This window comes from Engystomops pustulosus, chromosome 11 (assembly GCF_040894005.1).
Source record: "Engystomops pustulosus chromosome 11, aEngPut4.maternal, whole genome shotgun sequence".
Lineage (NCBI taxonomy): Eukaryota > Metazoa > Chordata > Amphibia > Anura > Leptodactylidae > Engystomops > Engystomops pustulosus.
In genome coordinates this window covers 66422698-66445564 of record NC_092421.1, presented here as the reverse complement: position 1 = coordinate 66445564, position 22867 = coordinate 66422698, and the positions used below count along the sequence as shown (strand labels likewise).

General features: G+C 40.5%; 2 protein-coding genes across 28 annotated transcripts in view; one reads left to right on the top strand and one right to left on the bottom strand.

The window, feature by feature from the left end:
* Positions 1-21128, top strand: part of RBM20 (RNA binding motif protein 20) — a 165216-nt gene extending 144088 nt beyond the window's left edge. For all 3 annotated transcript variants that reach the window (XM_072129589.1, XM_072129590.1, XM_072129591.1), the window contains exons 12-14: positions 3234-3335; positions 3728-3849; positions 20481-21128. In XM_072129589.1, coding sequence (XP_071985690.1) covers positions 3234-3335; positions 3728-3849; positions 20481-20591 — 335 coding nt within the window. In that variant the 3' untranslated portion in view covers positions 20592-21128. The remainder of the gene's footprint in view (positions 1-3233; positions 3336-3727; positions 3850-20480) is intronic.
* LOC140105604 (uncharacterized) overlaps positions 1-22867 on the bottom strand; it is a 253158-nt gene that overhangs the window by 208713 nt on the left and 21578 nt on the right. The window contains exon 3 of one of the 25 annotated variants that reach the window (XR_011850607.1): positions 6370-6941. The exons of the other annotated variants lie outside the window; for them this stretch is intronic. The gene's annotated coding sequence lies outside the window, so the exon portion shown is untranslated. Of the gene's footprint in view, positions 1-6369; positions 6942-22867 lie in introns of those variants that run through there. 25 annotated transcript variants of the gene reach the window in all.

The window sequence follows — 22867 nt, the reverse complement described above, 5'->3', positions numbered from 1 at the left end:
ATCTGCCCCAATGACACTCTCCAGCTCTTGTTACATGTCAGCTACACACACACACTATCAGATCTGATTTGCCTCCCCCTCCCTGGATAAAGAACTTATTTGCTTGCAGTTCTCCTCAGGCCACGTACATGCTGGCAGGAAGTCAGTGTCTGTGTTTCAGTGAGAGCTCTGTCCTGGAATGCAAGGGCAGAGGCCACTGCAGGGAGCAGAGGGAGAGAGAGACTAGCTCCGTGAAGCCTCAGACAAGATGGTGACCAGACCCTAAAGTCAGAAGATCCAGGGTCGTGTCCAGGGGCATCTAAAATTGTGTACACCAGGACTGATAGAGACAGGATGGCCTTATATCTGTGAAATGCTGTATTTTTGATAATAACAGTGAATTAAAGTACATGTAAGAAACTTGTCTTCATGGGAATATCCCTTTAATTGTTTTCTGTGTATACTGGCCTCATTTATACAGTGATTTTGGATAGATTAGTTTTACTGTTTAATTGTGAAAGTAGAACACCAGGTTTTAACCTCATCCCAAAATTAGATGTGCCAGGGAATCGTATTATTGAGGTGATTCTACAAAGGCTGTTATTATACAGATGACACCCTTCTACAACTTTCATGGCTGGAGACAAATGCTCTTAGAAGCCACAGTCAATAGTGACAACAGACAACTCAAAAAAGATAATGGTAGAATATTTTTTCCTTTCTTGCCTTTCCACTCTATTTTACAGTTTCTCAATAAAAAATATAGAACCTTACATGGCGTTTAACAATACCACTGCAAAAACAAACAAACAAACAAACCCCTAAATAAATTAATTAAAGTAAGAGTTCTCCTTACGGAGAGTTTGCCAATTAAGGCTGCCTTTTATGCGTGTGGAGACTTATAGCCATTGATGCTCCACTAGGGAATTCTGAGAAATATTCAAATATGTTTTCCCAAGGTGGGAAATGGAAAACAATGCCTCGTTTTGCTACCTTAAAACGCAGCCCCCTCGACACCAAGCATGACTTACAAGAAGCCTAATAACATGTTGAGGGAATAAGCCGAATTAGTATATCTATTCTAGAAGGAACAGATTTCCACTGTTGGAAGCTGGTTGGGTCTCCTCAGTAAAGGGTAGGGAATTGGTTTGGCTGAGTAAGAGACTATTGACTAGGTCAGGAAGTAAGAGTTCTCCTTATGGAGAATTTGGCAATTAAAGGCCACATGTAGGTGTGTGGAGACCTATAGCCATGGATGCCTCACTATGGAATTCTGGGAAATATGGGTCAAAATAATGCAGACTACAGTTAGCAATCAGTTCCTTTTGGAATAGATATACTGGTTTGGCTTAATACCACATCATATTATTAGGCTTCTTGTAAGCCTAGTGCTTAGTGTTAAAGGAGGCATTGTTTTCCATTTCCCACCTTGGAAAACCTATTATGTAACCTATTATCCCCATATGTATAAAAAACATTATACAAGTTTCCAATATATTCTCTGTAGCAATTCCTCACGGTTTTCTAGATCTCTGCTTGTCATTCTATAGAAAGCGTCTACGTTTACTACCAATGGACAGAAATCCCACATAGTCACACAGGTGCAGGGCTCCTTAGTATCATGGAGAGTGATCACAGCTGTGTGATATAACGAGCAGTGCACCTGTGTGACCATGGTCAGGTTTCTGTCCACAGGAAGAGTACATAAAACTTCCTATAGCATGACAACAAGTAAAGATCTAGAAAACCCTGAGGAATTGATACAGAAAGTATATTGGAAAATGGTTTATCTTTTTTATCAGAAAATTATTTGGTTTCTTCAATTCTTAGAAAGCACAACACCTTATATTGTACAGTAGCAATAGGAATATCCTATAAATATAGGAATATCCATTTAAAAAGGTAACCTGTAAGCTACCTACTCACATATTAAATATAAATATGACATTATAAATAAGCTATCTTAATCCTCACAGAGGTAGCAGGACACTGTTACTCATGGCTGGATGCAGCTGGAAAGTAAAATGGAGCAGAGAATATGGCCTTACATCCACACCCACAGTACACAGTCTTTGAAAAATAAAGATTTATCTATAATCGGGCCACAGAGAAATTAAAGGGGTTGTCCACTTTCAGCAAATAATTGATATGGTTTGTGTAAGGAAAAGTTATCCAATTTTCCAATAAACTTTCCTCACAATTCCTCACGGTTTTCTAGATCTCTGCTTGCTGTCCTTATATAGATAGCTTCTATGTTTACTTCCAGTGGGTAGAAATCTATCCATGGTGATGTGATGGCCAGGCAAGTGCACAAGCTGTTATTATCACAGAGAGCAATCAGAGCTGTGTCCTACTAACAGCTCATGCACCCACTTGTCCATCACATGACCATGGACAGATTTCTGCCCACTGGAAGTAAACATAGAATCTTTCTATAGAATGACAGCAAGCAGAGATCTAGAAAACCATGAGGAATTGATACAGAAAGAATATTGGAAAATTGGATAACTTTTCCTTATACAAACCATATAAAATATTTGTTGAAAGTGGACAACCCCTTTAATTGATGAACGAGTCAGGCCCCCTGCACATGTGTGTGTGTGCTTTACAAGGCGCAAACTGTGGACCATTTGATAACGGCTACTATGAGGCCCTATTAAATACTTGAACTAAAAATTTTGCAGCAAACTACATATCAGCATCTCCTGCTGTATACCATATTGCCTGCAAATCAAACTCTGTGTGACAGGTTGCAGTTAAACACGCGGGATCTATATTAGGTGCAATCAATACATCTACAGACCACACATTAGGTGTGTCTCATCCAATCCAGTATCCTTTACACATTTGCCATCATTGATGGACTGAAGAGAGCAGCTGATTCCAAGTGGCATTACTCTTACTAATATCATCTATATCAGGGCAGATCAGCTAGCACAGTCACATGTGTATATTTTACCTCTACAAAGTTATATAAAAAGCATTGCTATACTTAAAATGTAGGATCTATGTCAGGAATATCAATTCCATGCTGTTGTAAATAAACTCATTAGAAAATGAAGACTTAGACTACTCTTTAGTCTGGACTCTGTTTATACAATGTAGGTTGAAGACACTTACGTATTTAAAGCTTTACAGACATTGCCATAAGGAATTACACAATTGCTTTAAGTCTCCTTAAACTTCAACCAAACACCAGATTATATCTGGATATTTTATATACAGTCTGATTTAAGTAAATCTTTAATCAACAGAAGAGAAGTCTCCTGAAGTTCCAGAATTAGAAACAAAGGAAATAAACTCTTCGCCGTCCTGGGAGCAGGATGACGTCTTTACTGAATTGAACATCCCCCTTGGTACGTAAAGAGCACTCTGTTTTTTTTGTTTGTTTTTTTTGAATGAATGAATGACATATTAAATTAGAGTATGTTCTAGTTCAGGAGGGACCAGGATGGATCACATTACGGAAACTACCATAGATTTCTGGGATTCTGACTGCCATATATTTAGTTGCCCTAATATGGGTAATTTGGCTTGTTTTTCCTTCCTCTGGATCAGCACTATGGGGCTGAGGGTTTATGAACCAGTGCCCTTATATAACCTTTTCTACACATTAATTTTGTGAGTGCAACGGGCTCCCTCTCAAATATGATGTCACCTCGGATACACAAAACAAACTTTCTGTTGCCTCCCAGTGTGAATAAAGTGGAATTCTATTAATGAACTATGGCTCTTGTACCTTTTATAGGTGTAGAATTTGTGGTTCCAAGAACTGGATTTTACTGCAAACTTTGTGGTCTCTTCTACACTAGTGAAGACACTGCAAAAACATCTCACTGTCGGAGCCGAGTACACTACAGAAACCTTCAGGTAATATATTCCAATGACAATTTACCTCACTCTTCTGCAACTGTTTAACAATCTCCCAAGTGATTAAACTGGAAATACTTTGAAATAAAGTCCATTAGTAAAACAAATTCCCTGTTCTTGGTCAAAACCTACATGACCATGGCTACTTGTACTTTCTTCTCTTATTGCTTCATTGAAGAAAATAGTTTGGCATCCAGACATATGCATGACTGCAGGCAGAGCTGTTTTACACACATCTGGCTTCTGACATTGTAGTAGCACAATGACACATAGAAGGAGATAGAAATCTCAGCTCCACACTGTCACACAGAAATCCAAGATGGCCACCACCAAACCCCAAGTCAGAAGTTACAGGGTCGTGTCTGGGGGCAACTAACATTTTGTGTACAGCAGGACTGATAGAGACAGGTTGAACTTATCTGTGAAATGCTGTATTTTTGTTAATAACATTGAATTAGAGAATGTGTTATGTTGTTATCCTGAGTAAATATAAGAAACTTGTCTTCGTGGGAATACTCCTTTAAACCCTTCCCCGCCGAGGCCCTTTTTCGTTTTTGCGTTTTCATTTTTCACTCTCCACCTTCAAAAATCTATTACTTTTTATTTTTCTATGTACAGAGCCCTCTCCATGCACTCGAACCCATCGTGTGACATACTATTGCGTCACATGTTAGGAACAGGTTAAGGACCAAGCCCTCTGGGAAATTTTGAGACCGTTTTCTCGTGACACATTACAACTGTAATTAGTTGAAAATTCTCTTTAGAAAGTTCAAAGTTCTTTGCTTTTCAGGCAGATAGTCATAACTCCAAATAACTTCATAACTAACATTTCCCAATTGTCTGCTTTATGTTGCCATGGTTTCTTATGCATCTCATTTTTCGAGGATTTTATGGCTTAGTATTTTGGGTGCAACTATTCACAATTTTATGAAAATCGTCCAAACCTTTATTTAGGGAAACCTGCTTAGCATTCAAGTGACTTTGAAAGACCTAAATAATAGTAAACCCCCATAAATTACGCCATTATATAAATTACACCCCACAATGTATGACAAACCAACTTTAAAGGGAACCCGTCATCATAAATTGGCCTAATAAACCACTACTAGTATGTTGTCAAACAACTTAAAGGGAACCTGTCACCAGGGACCTCATTTTCACTAAAGACAGGTTGCAGAAGACCATCACACCTGCCATGCTTCTCTGCCTTTTCTAATCATTTGCATTACGATATAATCATGTGTTATAACTTACTCTTGCATCCTGACAAAATCGTGGGGTAGTCACAGGGGCTAGACTTTGGTTTGGATGCATTTTAAAAAAACAACATGTGACTTGTCTGAGCTGCAGGCTGCCTCCATTTTTGTGCTCCTGTACAATTATATTGTAATGCAAATGCTTAGAAAAGGCAGATTTGCATTGCAGATGTAATGGGCTTGTACAACCTGTCTTTAGTGAAAATGAGGTCCCTGGTGACAGGTTCCCTTTAACAGCTTCTAGATAATTTTTCTTGCATGGCCCGGTGTGGTGGCATCATCCAGTGAAACTTTACAGTGAGTACTTTAATAGTTGTATAATGTCAAAGAGGCAAAGAATTTAAGACCAATGTCAACCTTTCCCTGCCTCAGAGCAACGCCTTCAGTGTAATTGATGGTCCTGCCGCCAGAGACCTTACTAACCACATCTCCTGAAGTCCATGCATGTTCTCAGTTAGGCTTGAGAAGTCAGGAGAGCTTTACTTCAGTGTTGAACTCCCTACCTACCTGACTTTATGAAAACAATTTACATCTCAATTCTCTGATTGATGCCACCACACATCTTTTCCGGGATGAGATCCACTTTTCAAATATATATATATATTAGTGGGGTTCAATAGGTAATTGTCTTTCTTGGTGGAGGATAAGAAAATCATTAATTCTGGTTTAGGGTTTTTAACTTTTTTTTTATGTTGGCTGTTCACCATACCATAAAAATAATTGGTTATCTTTATTCTATGGGTCACCATGATTATGGCGATACCCCATTTATATGGCTTTTTATGGTTGACTTGCATTACCTGACGTGCATTTACGTCCAAAACCTTTTTCTTTTTCATTGTAAATCAGCTTTATAAGAGCTCATTTTCTCCGTAACAAATCGTACTAAGTAGTGCCTGCATTTAATTTTCCATGCAGTGTACTGGGAAGTGGCAAAAAATAATAAAAAAATCCAAATGCAGAGAAGTTGATATTTTCTTGTGGGCTCAGTTTTTACAGCTTTTAGCTGTGCGCTAAAAATTAAACTTTATTCTTTGAGCCAGTGCGATGATGCCAAACGTATGCAGGTTTTATTAGGTTTTAAAAAATTTTAATCTTTTTGTTGGAAAGTTTGAGTTTCTGTGAACTTGCTACATTTAGTTGTAGACAAACAGTAGCAAAAGTTATTTGTTTATTAATAAAACCACTACAGACAAATAGTGAATGCATACGTATATTTTATTTCAAATGCATGATGCCTGGAAATGAAAATCTATACTGCAAGACACATGCAGGGAATGGACACCAAATAAAATTAAGATGTAGATTAAGAAGACACTTCTCTTCTCATTTGAGGATTAAACAGCTTTGATTTTTAAAGTGGTTTACCTGAGGCATAATTTGCACTTCTAGTTTTACATCTCTACTTTAAATGAAGTCCATATTTCTGCTCCGTGGACAAATTATTTTGAAATCCCATGTAGATAACTTTACATAGAGGGCTCTGCCAGTGACCAGCAGCTGGTGTGAAGGGAGCAGTGAATGAAAGCCTCTAATCGCTGCGGCGTCAGCACTGGGTGAGCTGCCTACAGAGCAAGCACATGGTGACCAAACTTTTGTATCCCTAGATGAGAAACTGCAGATTACAGTACAGTGGTCTCTGACTTAAGGACACCTGACTTACAGACGGCCCCTAGTTACACACGGACCTCTCTGCCCATTGTGACTTCTGGTGAAGCTCTCTGGATGTTACTTTAGTCCCAGGCTGCAATCATCAGATGTAAGGTGTCTGTAATGAAGCTTTATTGATATTCCTTGTTCCCATGACAGCACAACATATTGAAAATTCAGTTGTCACTAGGCCAAAAAAAAATTTAGTCTGGAGTTACATTTATAAAGTATACCAGTTCCAACTTGCATAAAAAATTCAACTCAAGCACAAACCTGGTGGCAGCTAAATGCTTGATAGTAAGAGCTTGGTGGCAGACAGCCCCCACTTTAGAGATGTATCTACTCACTTGCATGAAAGAAATGCATTCAATGGAGCAGATGACTGCTTCTCTCAATAAAACGATAGAATGCTTAGATTAAGACTGGGAGCCATGGGACTCTAACGATACCAGGGATGGCATGTAGCCTGGGACGTTGCTCTATCCTCCCTGAGCTCTCTGAACTATGCACCTCTTGTATATACAGTTATGCCATTATCCTGAGACTTCCCCACTAGTCCCAGGGCCCAGCTTCAAGTATTACTGCTTGTGCAGATCCAGCTGTAAAGAGACATGCTGGAAGATCCTAAGGGGTGGGGCTGACAGCAGGGGAGCAGATCCAGTCCTCGCTGTATGCACATCAAACCTGGCCCTCCTCCGCCCAGCCCAGGAACACAGGAGCCGAGAGCCTCAAGTACCAGATGGGAGCTGGCACTTTGGCGGGATCCCTCCCCTGGAGTACTGTGTAGAGCAGGTGCTGCTCCGACAACACCTGCCCCACACCCTTCAGTAGGGGGCGGGCGCCAGTTGCGCTAAAAAAAAAAAATTATAAAAATTTGCTGCTGAGCCCGGCCGCCTTTCCCTATGGGCCGCCCTAGGCACTCTGCCTCTGGTGCCTAGCAACAAATACGCCCCTGACTAGTCCCTCCTGTCCTATTGTATCTTATCCAATTTGTCTTGTTCTAGGTTTTATGAGTATGGTTCAGGTCCTGAGCACTGGAGGAAAATTGTAAGTGGGACATAGATGGCTGTACTTTGCCTGACAAGCAATGGTTCTTAGCCTCTAGCTTTGTTCTGCACAGATTTTGAGGAAAGAGGTATGGTTATAACCATGGCCAACATGATGTGGAATATACTGTGAAATAGATTGCCTTGACCTATCTTGTACATAACTTGGGGAATGCCTGTTATGGCATTTCCAGCCTCTTAAAGAGATTGTAAACCAATAGATTTTGTTTTTGCTACTAGCGATTAAGGTTCTATACTTAGAAATTCTAGTCACATCTGTCCATATATTAACAAGATTAATCATTTAAATTGCCAAGTCCCAGATATCTCGTTGAGGAATGAGTTTTTATTTTATAAAACTCATAAAACACACACACACATACATATAAAATAAACTATGCAAATGGAGTATCATCATTATTATACAGACATATAGAAGAAATCTATGCAGGACAAACTTTCTCCAGCTCAAATCCACCAATGTTCAGACGGTATTCAGAGAAACTTGATCTTTATTTAATTCACATTAAAAATGGGCACATACATCGTAAAATCCAACGCGTTTCATGGACTAAGGTCTGAAACGCGTTGGATTTTACGATGTATGTGCCCATTTTTAATGTCCACCGTCTGAACATTGGTGGATTTGAGCTGGAGAAAAAGTTTGTCCTGCACAGTTACCATGCTGAAGCGAAGCGAGTTCCGTGCTCTCCCCCTCCAGACGGTCTCACGCGGTAGGAGCTGAGATCACTTGTATCACTTTATATAGAAGAAAGCTAACATGCAAGCAGGTCCCTACTTACAGATGAGTCCCTAGTTACAGATGGCCCTCTTTGCCTACTGTGGCATCTGGTGAATTAAAAAATACTTTGTATCAACTTACAGACAAATTAAATTTCATAACAAATCTACAGAACCTGTTCTGTAAATAATCGGGCGACAGGCAGAAGCCCCAAAATGTTGCTGCTAAACGAAGTGTCTTATCCAGGCGGTCCCCTACTTAAGAACACCCGACTTACAGACGACCTCTAGTTACAAATGGCCCTCTGGTAATTGGTAATTTACTGTACTTTAGCCTTTGGCTACAGTAAACAGTTATAATGAAGCTTTATTGTTAATCCTGGTTTTTATGACAAACATTTTTAAAATCCAACTGTCACAGAGACAAAAAAAAAAAATTTGTCTGGAGTTACAATTATAAAATATACAGTTCTGACTTACATACAAATTCAACTTAAGAACAAACCTACAGAACCTTGTACGTAACCCAGGAACAGACTGTATTGCAAAAATTATTGCATAATCACCAAATGCTTCAAAAGAAGTGCCAGGACCACGGAGAGGCTACATCACATTACACCCCAGGTGTAGCATTAACAAGAAAGATAACTCCAGAATAGACCCCCTAGAACAGTGATGGCAAACCTTTTAGACACCGAGTGCCCAAACTTCAACCAAAACCTGCATATTTTTCGCAAAGTGCCAATGTGACAATTTAAGCAGTAACTTATTACTCCCTGCTCTGTCACAGGTTTAAATTGTATAGGCACCTGAGGCCACCAATACAGTAGAAAGAACAAGAAGTTTGGAGTGTAGCTTCCTTCTAGGGTCCTGGGCTGTCTGAGACTGCAAGAGGCCTTGAGTCCTGTTTGGCAAACTCTACGCTGGGGTGATGGCAAGGGTGCCCATATAGAGGGCTCTGAGTGCCACCACTGGCACCCGTGCCATAGGTTCGCCACCTCTGCCCTAGAATAATCCACCCCAATTCTGTAGAGTAAATTATTGCAACAACTGTAAAATGCCCCTATTGCTCTTGCTAAAATCCTTGAGTGGTTACGTTTTCAAATCGGGGTCATTCTCTGGCAGGGGAGGGATTTGTACTCTTCTGCCATCTCCAGATGCAACATAGACAGTAATTCCGTGCTGGTTAAAGGGGTTGTCCATTGTAAGCAAATAATTGATATGGTTTGTGTATGGAAAGTTATACAATTTTCCAATGTACTTTCTGTATCAGTTCGTCATCATTTTCAAGATCTCTGCTTGCTGCCCTTCTATAGAAAGCTTCTGTGTTTATTTCAAGTGGATTGAGAGCTGTCCATGGTGTGTGATGGATCTGCATGTGGACAATCCGTTATTATCACAGAGATTAATTAGAGATGTGTGATACTAACGAAAGACAGAAAGCAGAGATCTTGAAAACGGTGAGGTATTGATACAGAAAGTGCATTGGAAAATCGATAACTTTTCCTTACACAAACCATATCAACTATTTGTTGAAAGTGGACACACCATTAAAGTCAACAAAGTAAACCTCAAATGCTCCTCTTCTGATCTTTTAACCCAGAGCTGTATAGCATTTCCAGGTAAAAGTTTAGAGCCACACCTTGGATTTTTATAAAAATTAGAAAACACAGCATACTAAGGGGCAGATTTACTTACCCGGTCCCTTTGCGATTCAGCGGCGCGTTCTCTGCGGTGGATTCGGGTCTTCCGGCGATACACTAAGGCAGTTCCTCCGACGTCCACCAGGTGTCGCTGCTGTGTTGAAGTCCGCCGACGCCCGCCGGAATGCACAGCAGTTCACCGGCCTATTCCTGGTGAAAGTAAGTGCGAGTCCCGCGACATTTTTTTTTTTTTTTTTTAAATGTGCTGGTTTTTCCGAATCCGTCGGGTTTTTGTTCGGCCACGCCCCCCCATTTCCGTTGCGTGCATGCCAGCGCTGATGCGACACAATCCGATCGCGTGCGCCAAAATCCAGGGGCAATTCAGGGAAAATCGGCACAAATCGGAAATATTCGGGTAACACGTCGGGAAAACGCGAATCGGCCCCTTAGTAAAAGACCCCCTATGTCATCAAGCATTTTTAAAATCCAATTGTCACAGAGACCAAAAAAATTTGTGACTAATTTGTGACTGTAGTAAATTTCAGCCCTGATTACTCTGTATGATACAATAAAGAGCAGTGCACTTGTGTGACATCACAAGCGAGTCATGCACCTTCATGACATCACGTGGCCAAGTTTTTATTCACAGGAAGTAAACAATGCAGCTTCCTGTTCAATGACATCAAGCAGAGAACTTAAACTCTAAGTAATTGATACAGAAAGTATATTGGGGCAACATAAATTATTTGCTCAAAAAGGACAACCTCCTGTAACTCATCTAGGACTGCCCGTCCACAGCTTCGTCTTCAGACGTCGCTGCAGTTTTCTTCTACTGCTGCGCTAACCGCGGGAGCAGGACCTGGTCTCCAGGTGTCAGAGACCCCCAGATACCCTAGGTAGAAGGGAGATGTTTATTACCACTTCTCCGCTCCTCACAGCATCACGCTGAAGGGGCGTGATGTAGAGAGGAACAGAGCCGATGCTACTTCCGGGTCTAAAGGGGGTTAATTAGACCCAGAACAGCTCTGAGCAGAATCCCCAGTCACAGGTGGTGTTTTCCTCTGTAACTGGGGCTCTTATAGATGCCTCAATTACAGGGGAAAACATATAAAAGAAAAAAATAAAGTTAAATAAAAAAAAGAAAAGTGAAAATGTCCCCTGATCAGAGGTCGCATTAACGCCTCACCACGCGTCATAGACGCGTGATGAGGCGCCATTACCCCCCAAAATAATTGCCATGCGTAAAAGAACGCATGGCAATTATTCCCTGTAGCGCGCAGGCTGAGCGGTTCAGCGCGCGCTGCAAATGAGGGAAATGTCTATAGAGCGATCGCAGCGAGCGCTGGACCGCTCAGCAGGACACGTGACTCAGTGTCAGGGGCGGGCAGGAGAGACCCGCAGCGAGAGCGCAAGCCCCAGGCGAGGCATGTGGGCAGCGGGGCTGCCGCTCCCCGTCCTGCTCCAAATGCTGCCTGCGTTTATGTGATCGACGGGACCGGGTGAGTGTGTGCAGTGTCCTGTGTGAGTGTGTAGTGTCCTGTGTGAGTGTGCAGTGTCCTGTGTGAGTGTGCAGTGTCCTGTGTGAGTGTGCAGTGTCCTGTGTGAGTGTGCAGTGTCCTGTGTGAGTGTGCAGTGTCCTGTGTGAGTGTGCAGTGTCCTGTGTGAGTGTGCAGTGTCTTGTGAGCGTAGTGTGTGTGTGTGCGCGCAGTGTCCTGTGAGCGTAGTGTGTGTGTGCGCGCAGTGTCCTGTGAGCGTAGTGTGTGTGTGCGCGCAGTGTCCTGTGAGCGTAGTGTGTGTGTGCGCGCAGTGTCCTGTGAGCGTAGTGTGTGTGTGCGCGCAGTGTCCTGTGAGCGTAGTGTGTGTGTGTGCGCAGTGTCCTGTGAGCGTAGTGTGTGTGTGTGCGCAGTGTCCTGTGAGCGTAGTGTGTGTGTGTGCGCAGTGTCCTGTGAGCGTAATGTGTGTGTGTGCGCAGTGTCCTGTGAGCATAGTGTGTGTGTGCGCAGTGTCCTGTGAGCGTAGTGTGCGCAGTGTCCTGTGAGCGTAGTGTGCGCAGTGTCCTGTGGGCGTAGTGTGCGCAGTGTCCTGTGGGCGTAGTGTGCGCAGTGTCCTGTGGGCGTAGTGTGCGCAGTGTCCTGTGAGCGTAGTGTGTGTGTGCAGTGTCCTGTGAGCGTAGTGTGTGTGTGCAGTGTCCTGCGAGCGTAGTGTGTGTGTGCAGTGTCCTGCGAGCGTAGTGTGTGTGTGCAGTGTCCTGCGAGCGTAGTGTGTGTGTGCAGTGTCCTGCGAGCGTAGTGTGTGTGTGCAGTGTCCTGCGAGCGTAGTGTGTGTGTGCAGTGTCCTGCGAGCGTAGTGTGTGTGTGCAGTGTCCTGCGAGCGTAGTGTGTGTGTGCAGTGTCCTGTGAGCGTGTAGTGTGTGTGTGCAGTGTCCTGTGAGCGTGTAGTGTGTGTGTGCAGTGTCCTGTGAGCGTGTAGTGTGTGTGTGCAGTGTCCTGTGAGCGTGTAGTGTGTGTGTGCAGTGTCCTGTGAGCGTGTAGTGTGTGTGTGCAGTGTCCTGTGAGAGTAGTGTGTGTGTGTGTGCAGTGTCCTGTGAGCATAGTGTGTGTGTGTGCAGTGTCCTGTGAGCGTGTAGTGTGAGTGTGCAGTGTCCTGTGAGCGTGTAGTGTGAGTGTGCAGTGTCCTGTGAGCGTGTAGTGTGAGTGTGCAGTGTCCTGTGAGCGTGTAGTGTGAGTGTGCAGTGTCCTGTGAGCGTGTAGTGTGTGTGTGCAGTGTCCTGTGAGCGTGTAGTGTGTGTGTGCAGTGTCCTGTGAGCGTGTAGTGTGTGTGTGCAGTGTCCTGTGAGCGTGTAGTGTGTGTGTGCAGTGTCCTGTGAGCATAGTGTGTGTGTGTGCAGTGTCCTGTGAACGTGTAGTGTGAGTGTGCAGTGTCCTGTGAGCGTGTAGTGTGAGTGTGCAGTGTCCTGTGAGCGTGTAGTGTGTGTGTGCAGTGTCCTGTGAGCATGTAGTGTGTGTGTGTGCAGTGTCCTGTGAGCGTGTAGTGTGTGTGTGCAGTGTCCTGTGAGCGTGTAGTGTGTGTGTGCAGTGTCCTGTGAGCGTGTAGTGTGTGCGTGCAGTGTCCTGTGAGCGTGCAGTAGTGTGTGTGTGCGTGCAGTGTCCTGTGAGCGTGCAGTAGTGTGTGTGTGCGTGCAGTGTCCTGTGAGCGTGCAGTAGTGTGTGTGTGCGTGCAGTGTCCTGTGAGCGTGCAGTAGTGTGTGTGTGCGTGCAGTGTCCTGTGAGCGTGCAGTAGTGTGTGTGAGTGTGCAGTGTCCTGTGAGCGTAGTGTGTGTGCGCACTATGTGTGCTATGTGTATTAAAGAAATTTTCATACTCCTCCTCGGGTAAAAATACTCCTCAAAAATGGTGAGAGGAGTATTTTTACCCTTCTGGAAAAATGTTAGTGCGACCTCTGCCCCTGATTTTTTATGACCTCGTGGGGGACATAAAAAAAATTCCCCCAATACACTAAAAAAAAGCATCGCTTTGAATGTTATAAGGTTCAGAATTTAGGTCACTTTCTTTCAAATTGTTTGATAAATCATCAAAACCTGTACTTTTAATTGATTGTGAGAGGCCTAAATAATAGAAAGGCTCATAAATTACCCCATTTTGGAAACTACACCCCTCAACGTATGAAAAAAAAATCACTTTAAATAAGTTTGTTAGCCCTTTAGGTGTTTTATAGGGGTTAAAACAAAATGAAGGTGCGGTCTACAAATTGTAATATTTTTTGACAATACATTCATTTTGGGTGGAAAATTAAACATTTGCAACAGATTAAATGAAGTTTGATACCCACTTTCTCTGGAGTGCACTGATATCCCATATGTGGTGGTGACCTGCTGTATGGGCGCACGGCCGGGCATAAAATGGAAAGAGGCGCCATCCAGAGCAGATTTACATTGTCACATTGTACAGGCTATAATTTTTTTTCTTTTTTCAATGGGGACCTATAGGGGCTTATTTTTATTCTAAGGGTAGACACGATTACAAAAATATCTCATTTATATAGATTCTTATTTTTATCCCATTTTTACTGAATAAAAAGTAATTTGGTGAAAATGTTAATTTTAGTATCACCGACTTTCATATGCATAACTTTTTTATTTTTCGGCTGACAAATCTGGTTAAGGGCTTATTTTTTGCAAGAAGGATTGTTCTTTTTAGTGGTCTTATTTTAGAGTGCATAACATTATTAATTAAAAAGTATCTTTTTTTTGGAGCGTTTTTTGGAGTTGTTTACAGGGTTCAATAACTATTCTGTTTTATTATACAGATTGTCATGGACACAGCGATACCAAATATGTGGGGGGTTTGTGCATTTTATAAAATTTTACTGAATAAGAACTAATTTGGAGAAAATCTTGTTCATTTTAGCATCACCATCTTTTCATAACTTTTTTATTTTTTGGCTGACAAATCTGGTTAAGGGCTTATTTTTTGCGAGAAGAGTTGTACTTTTTAGTGGTCTTATGTTAGAGTACATAATTTTTTTAAATACTTTTTTTAGAACGTTTTTTGTGTTTTTTCCCCCGGCGTTTAACGTGCAGGTCCAGTAACGATTCTGTATTATTATACAGATTGTTACAGACGCGACAATACCAAATATGTGGGTTTTTTTTTTTTTGCCTGTTAGTGTTTTATACTTTATTAAGTGTTTTTATGGGAAAGTGACATTTTAGGGACTTATATTTTTATTTATTATTTATTTTTTTATTTATTGTAATGTTTAAACTTTTGTGTTTTCAACTTTTTATACTTCTACAAATCGAACTTGAACCAGCTCTGATCGCTGGTTCAAGTCCAATACACTGCTCTACAATACTTATTCATTGTAGAGCAGTGTAGACTGTCTGAGCATGCAGACCCATGCGCAGATAGTTTACAGTCAGACCCGGAAGGGGTCTGACTGCCTGGAACATCGGGCAGCCCCGGGGCACTTGGCAGACCTCAGGGCTGCCCAGAAGAGGATCGGATCCCCCAGTAAACGTCATGGATCCATAGGGGGAACACCCTTACATGCCGCGGTCATGCTTGACCGTGTAAGGGGCTAACACTTGCGATTGGAGCCAGCTCTGATCACGGGTGTTAGAGCGCGGTGTCAGCTGTAATATGCTGCTGCTTCTGGTGCCGGCTCCATTTGTTAGAGTAACTTCTTCCCGCAAGGACGTACAATAACGTCCTGGTGCGCGTAGGGGGCTAATAATGTTCATTTTGAGTTAATTTGAAAATGTTAAAAAAGTACTATAAATAGAAAAAAAAGCCTTTTTCCACTTTTAACCTGAAAAAAAAAAAAAAAAAGGAAAATAGATAAACAAGTTCTAAGCAGCCAAAAGCATGGCGAACGGTCAAAAACGCATGCGTTTTTAAACGGACTTAAAACAAATGCTTTAAAACGGACCAAAAACAGGACGTGTAGCATCACCCTAATCCTTCTAATTTAACTCAAACAAGTAGATCAATAATGTGATCAGGAAATATTAGCATATTAACCAGTGAAGGGCCCAGGAGAAGAATGATGTCCTGGTAAATGTGCAGGTAAGGCAAGTTAAAACAAGGTTTCTATCACATTTAAAACATTGAAAAATAAAACTCATTCAACCAAACAGAAGACCTTTTATAGACGCCCACATCAATAAATTTGATAACAAGCATTAAACATGAAATAAAAAAAATACTGAGTACTTAAGCCTTAACAGACCTGGTCAGTAGGGGATATAAACCCATTACGTTATATTGTATCTTGCACTATATTTGCAACACAAATCTTGATCAATGTGTCTGTCTGACCACACTATCTACCACATGTGCGTCCTGGTAGTAAGATGAAGCTGCTATTCACTAACTAGACATGCGAATAGAAGATTTTATTACGAGGAAGTAACATTCCCATTCATTAGAAAGAAACAATACAAAGTTGATGTGCAATATGTGCACTATAGTAAGCAACATAAAAGCAAAGATTTGCTATGTAATCTCAATTTGCATAGTGTTATATATTACTAGCATATAAAACACCAGCTGGATCCTGGGTTCTGAGTAGTCTAGCCTTTGCTTTGTTTGGTTAGGAAAGCATGAGGCTGGCACGTCCTTACAGAAAGATACACGATATCACTGGCAGAAAGCTTTTTGTATTCCCAAAGGCTCGTCCGCTAGTGATACACTTGATTAGTCTCAGTCAGTCCTGATATCCCACCTTCTGAAATGTTGTTTCCCATTAAATCCATAAGCCCAGTGCTAGTGAGACTGCAGACAGATGCTATCACTTGAAAGGTTTAAGTAGCTGACATTAGCTGGGCTTTGCCCCAGAAAGGGATGTTACAAGGCAGTTGGCGTACTTGTCATTTTTAATCGGTTTTTGCTCTTTGCTGTCATTATCCCTTGATAAAATATGAGGCTCAGAGCAGCAGACAACATCAGCAGCCAACATCTAAACTGAGCGCACATATATCATGGTGACATCAGAGAGGTTGGCCGTTTCCTTTTACACATGCATGGAGTCATCTGAAAGGCATTTGTAACTCTGTCAGCTCAAGAGGGACTCTCACTATGCCTTTTTACTGAATTAGGATATCAGGCTTTGCATACAGAATACTGCTTCACCTTATGCATTTCCTGATGTATACTTGTTTAAAATTTTATATATACACATGTAGGTCACTTTTGAATGGTAAGGAAAAAAACAATATGGTTATTACCTTAGAAATCTGAAAAATAACCCTTTTGCTCCGGTTGATCATTGTTTGTAAGGCCATCTAAATACAGGCAGTCCCCTACTTAAGAACACCCGACTTACAGACGACCCCTAGTTACAGACGGGCCTCTCTGCCCCCTGTGACCTCTGGTGAAGCTCTCTGGATGCTTTACTTTAGTCCCAGGCAGCAATGATCACCTGTAAGGTGTCTGTAATGAAGCTTTATTCCTTGGTCCCATTACAGCAAAAAATTTAGAAAATCCAATTACCACTCGGACAAAAATAAAATTTCAACTAGAGCTACAATTATAAAATATACAGTTCTGACTTACATACAAAGTCAACTTAATTACAAACCCAAGGACCCTATCTTGTACGTAACCCGGTACCAAAATATTGCCATGTGTAACAGGACCCATCAGGTCGATTTGGGACCTGTGGTTTAGGGCTGTATGTGGAGACAAAGCACGGCTTCACTGCGCATGCGCCATGAAGAGGTCAGGTGTACTACTTCGGCTTCACTTGCCGCAATGCACAGGTGCTGATGGCAACAAGGAGAGAATAAAAAGTTTAGCTTTTTTTTTTTTAACCCCTTCCCAACATTTGACGTAATAGTACTGCATGGCGGGAGGTGCGTTCCCGCAAAATGCAGTATTATTACGTCGAACTTCTGTTCAGGAGCCAGGGCCAGAAGCTGCGGGTGTCAGCTATATATTATAGCCGACACCTGCCTCTAACACCTGCGATCGGAGGTTTCTCCGATCGCGGGTGTTAACCCCTAACATGCTGCGGCATTTAAAGTGAATCAGACCCCCCCCCCCCGGGGCTGCGCGATTCTCAACCGGGAGCCGGTCCAGCTGTAACACACTGAGCATGCGCAATATTTGGTATTGTCGTGCCCGTAACAATCCGTACAAAAACTCAGAAACATTATTAGGCCCGCTCGGTGAACGCCGTAAAAACAAAACCCGAAAAACACGCCAAGATTCATAAAATCTCTACACAAAAATGTTCTAAAAAGTGATCAAAAAAGTTATGTGCGCCAAAATGGTACCACTGAAAAGAACAACTCAACACGTAAAAAATAAGCCCTAAACCAGCTCTGTAAACCAAAAAATATTAAAGTTACATCTCCAAAAAGAAGGTAATGCAAAAACAAATGAGATTTCCTCTATATTAGTTTTTATCCAGTAAAATTGTAAAAATAAATGAAAAACTATATAAATGAAGTATCACCGTAATCGTAGTGATCTGTAGAATAAAGATAATATAGTATTTTTAAATACCCCAAAAAATATGAAAAGAAAGTAAACCAAAATTGACAATTTTCTTTTCACCCATACATTCAAGAGTTAATAAAATCTCATCAATAAGCTAATGACCCACTAAAATGAAATATTTGTAAAGTGCAACTCATGTCGCAAAAAATAAGCCCCTATATGTCCAAATTGCCCAAAAAATAAAGTTTGTTTAGCCAATAAAAAGTGACAATGCATAATCTGCTCTGAATGGCGACGCTTCCCTTCAATGCCCTGGCGTGTGCCATTACAGCAGGTTACCACCGCATGTAGGGTATTGTTATATGCGGGAGGGATCGGGTATTAAATTTTGTGGAGCGTTTTGGTATTTTATCCACTGAAAATTTGTACATTTTTTGAAAAACACATTCATTTAGCCAAAAAAATTTTACTTTCAAAATTGCATCCGATTTTGTTTTAACCCCTGTAAAACAATTAAAGGGTTAACAAACTTCATAAAAGTTGTTTTATGTACGTTGAGGGGTGTAGTTTCTATAATGGGGTAATTTATGGGGTTTTACTTTTATTTAGGTCTCTCAAAGTAATTTGAAACCTGAGCAGGTCCCTCAATAGCAGGATTTTGCGGTTTTTATGAAAATGTGAAAAAGCGCACCTAACGTTCAAAGCTCCATTACATCCTACAAAAATAAGAGTATGCATAAAAAACCATGTCCACATAAAGTAGACATTCGGTGAATGTTAGTTATTAAGTACTTTAGCGGTTATGACTATGCATGGAAAAAGTAGAACATTTTGAAATTAGAAAATCAAGAATTTTTCCAAATTTTCATCAAATATCTGATTTTCTCATAAATAAATGGAAAACATACCACCAAAATTTTTCGACTAACACGAAGTACAAAGTGTCACGAGAAAACAATTTTAAAATCACTTGGATATGTTAAAGCGTTCCGAAGTTATGGTGACACAGGGCAGATTTGAATAAATGGGCCGTGTCAGGAAGGTGAAAAGTGGCTCCGGCGTTAAGGGGTTAATACACCTGCTTAAAAAAAAATCATACAGGGCTATTTGGAGACACTAAAACACTAGTCCATAAGGACCAGTCTTACAAATCAATAAATACCAATAACAGCATACTGGACCACAGTAATAAAGTCATAATGCAATAATCAATATGATAAAACCTTCAATCTTTATTTCAACATGGCAATCAAAAAAACAAAAAAAGTTGTTAAAATCATCACCTAAATTACACAACAACAAACACACAAAAGTGATGGTGTTCAGTTGATAATGTACGCATCCGCCTCAATAAGCATGGAAATAAATCTTGAGAGCACACAATAAATACATATATACAGAAACCAAACAGTATCTTTGCCATGAAAAGGCGTTATATACATTGGTGCCTACTAACAGTACAAGTAGCTCCCAGACCACCACCGCAGCACCCAGTTTTACAAATCGCCATGACAGATTCCCTGTCATATTTTCTGTGGGATTGTATTTATAAGGGGAAAGGCTTATGCAGCACAAACCAGCTTTTATATTAAGTGAACGTGAACTTTATTATATAGCGCCTACAGATTACACAGGGCTGCACGGAGCTTGCCAAATCCTTCCCTGTCCGCCAATGGGGCTCACCATCTAAACAACCTACTAGTATATTTTGGAGTGTGGGAGGAAACCGGAGGAAACCGGAGGACCCGGAGTAAACCCACGCAAACACAGAGAGAATATACAAACTCTTTGCAGATGTTGACCCTGGGACTGAATCACAGTGTCCCTTTTTCAAGATGAGACTTTCTGCAGCTGTGGAACTTACAACAGAAATGTGTTGATCTAAGAGACTATGTTATTTGTTCCAGTGCTCGAGCATACTTCCATAACTGTGCTTGTAATAAACTGCATTGTCCTGTCTTTACACAACCCAAGCACAGTCAGGGTAAAAGGTTAGAGAGGTTAGCCCACAAAAAAACCAAACAAAAAAAAAACTGAAATGAAACTGCCTTGATGGTTAGCCAACAAATAAGCAAACACTTTCATACAGAATTAAAAATGTAACCTTTTGAGCGGCGCAATGCCCTTTGCGCTGCCAATAAGGAATCTAAATGTGGCAGAAGTAATAACCAGTGAACAATTATTAATTCCCCTTTATACATTGTAGCATAGAGCATGATAGGAAAATCCAAACAGGTTCTGATTGTGACTTCTATTGTTCATTCATGCCCTTACCGTATATCCAGCAGCCTAATAGGACCGTAAATACAGCATTTTATAATGAGAAAACTTATGCATCTATTTCTCCCACAGAGTTATTTATCAAAGCTGGCTCAAGGAGGTCCAGATATGACCGACAGAGAAACTGTTGCCTCACATGAGGATGTTGGTATTGTTCCTCAGTTTCAGAAAAGCAGACCCTGAGGACTTCACCGAGTTGTCTGGTGTACAAGACTTGTTCTGGTCTGTATGGACATTACAGAGCAACAAAATGGTGAAATAATGGAAAATCGTGGAAAAGGGATGTGCATATCATGATATTGGGGAAACCAAGAACAAGGTGATAAATGATAAAGCATCAGACATTTCCTCATGAATGGAGACAAATACATGATCAGTTTATGGAGTGAGGAAAGTCATCTATATGCACTCAAAATATGAAAAAAAAATAAAACCGGACCCATAACAGAACTGAGAATTTTACCTATTCCTTATTCTAACTTCTTCAAATAAGCAGAAATAGAAGCTGCATCTAGAAAAGGTAAAATATCCTATGATTCTTATGGGAAATCTTTAACTATAAATACGAAATATTAGACATGAAGCTTTAGTCTGTAAAATGTGTGATTTAAATTGTTGGTTTAAGCATAGCGCCACGCATAACGTGGCTTTCATATGCAGAAATGAGCCCATGTGTGCCTTTGTAAATGCATATTTTACCATGAATGATATTTTATAAAATTCTGATTTTCTCAGGGATTTTTTTTCATACTGAATTTTAACTCATCTAGATAATAATGTATTATTATGGCCGGTACCGCAGAGCAAAAATCAATTCTACTTTCATCTAGTCTTTAATATGAGTAAAAACAATGCTACTCCTGTAGATGTTACTGACACTTTATTAGATTCTCACCAGAATAATTATACCAGGGCCTAGAAAGAAAGAGATCCCTTAATTCCGCTATATACATGGTATATAACAAATGTCTTGTGATGCACACAAGCAAGCTTGTATATAAGGAGGGACGTATAAATACCTATCATATCTAAGCCCATAGTGCCTAAGGGGGCCAGTAGCTCTTCCATCATACAAGGGGATGCAGGTTCATAAATGCCACATGGTAGATGGAGCCAAGATACAGATTTGACATAGGTGTCCTATAGTGTCAGATGACCCATTTTCCATCCATATCTAAAGATTAGGTCAAGATAAGGGAAAATAACAAAAATGTTTTGCTTTATCTTTACATTTAATATGGCTTACAATATTTCAGTAGTGTAAAGCAAGACTATTCCCATTTTCAACAACAAAAAAATTACAAGGCCTGAAGCAAGATAAGCAGCCTTCGCAGAGGGATCAGGGGAGAATCAGAGCGCAGGACGATGTGTGAAAACCTGGGAATAGAACAGCTCTGCTCCACTTTCACCAGATTGAGAGATGATCTTAACCGTAGAGTAATATGGAAAGTTCATGCACTAGTAATATCCAAAATACAGTAACACAATACTGAACATCCTACAGACAGAATCTTTCTTCCATTTTTACAGATTAAATACCTGAATTCAACAGCCTAAAACCACTAACATATCATGAACAGCTTTTACTTACAATATCAATAAGTATTTTGCCCTTGTATTGGTATAACAAATTACAGATACAGTCATTATTTTTTGTATCTATTGGACTAGAAATTGATAATCTAGTTATTCACATTTTATACAAAATACCTTTGGGGCCTGATATATGATATAGTATATAGGGGGTATGATCTAGTAAGGGCCTGATATATCAACATGTCTGGTTATCCACAATTCATACCATTAGCCTTTCCCTTTAAAGAAAGCTATTTACCGTGGGTTTACTGTACAGTATTGTATTCCTAAGCACAACCAACATAATTCCTTCTCAGAAATAGAGTTACGGTAATCTCTCTACAACTATATGCACATGGGATATGGTAAAATGTCACCCATTCAGCTAACTGGTCAATATGTTTATAGAATATAATAATTTTAACAAGCTTTATAAAACTTATAACCTCTTTATAATGTGAATTTTAACTTTATACTGCTTTAAGTATCCAACTGACCAGTAATTTATCTGGAAAAGAAAGCTACAAAGAATATTTATATAATATTTTTTATATTTTTGTGTAAATGTTATTTACAGGTCAGAGTGTTAGTATTTTCTAAGATTTCTAGATCAGCACTGGTACAAGTAGTGATGTAAATTACTGCCAAGCCTTAACTTGAGGGGATTGATGTACCAAAGATTTAGGCTATATTCATATCTGTCATATGCGCTTCCAGCTGTTTTATGCCCAAGATGAAAATATTTGCATTGAAAACTTCTGTATTTAAAAAAATTGGTTTGTAGTGTTCCCATCAGCAACAAGGACTTAAGGAATAAAAACAAAGAAACCAAAGCAACTTCCATTTTATGTTTCTCTAGAAGGAAATATTTGCACACAAAAGCA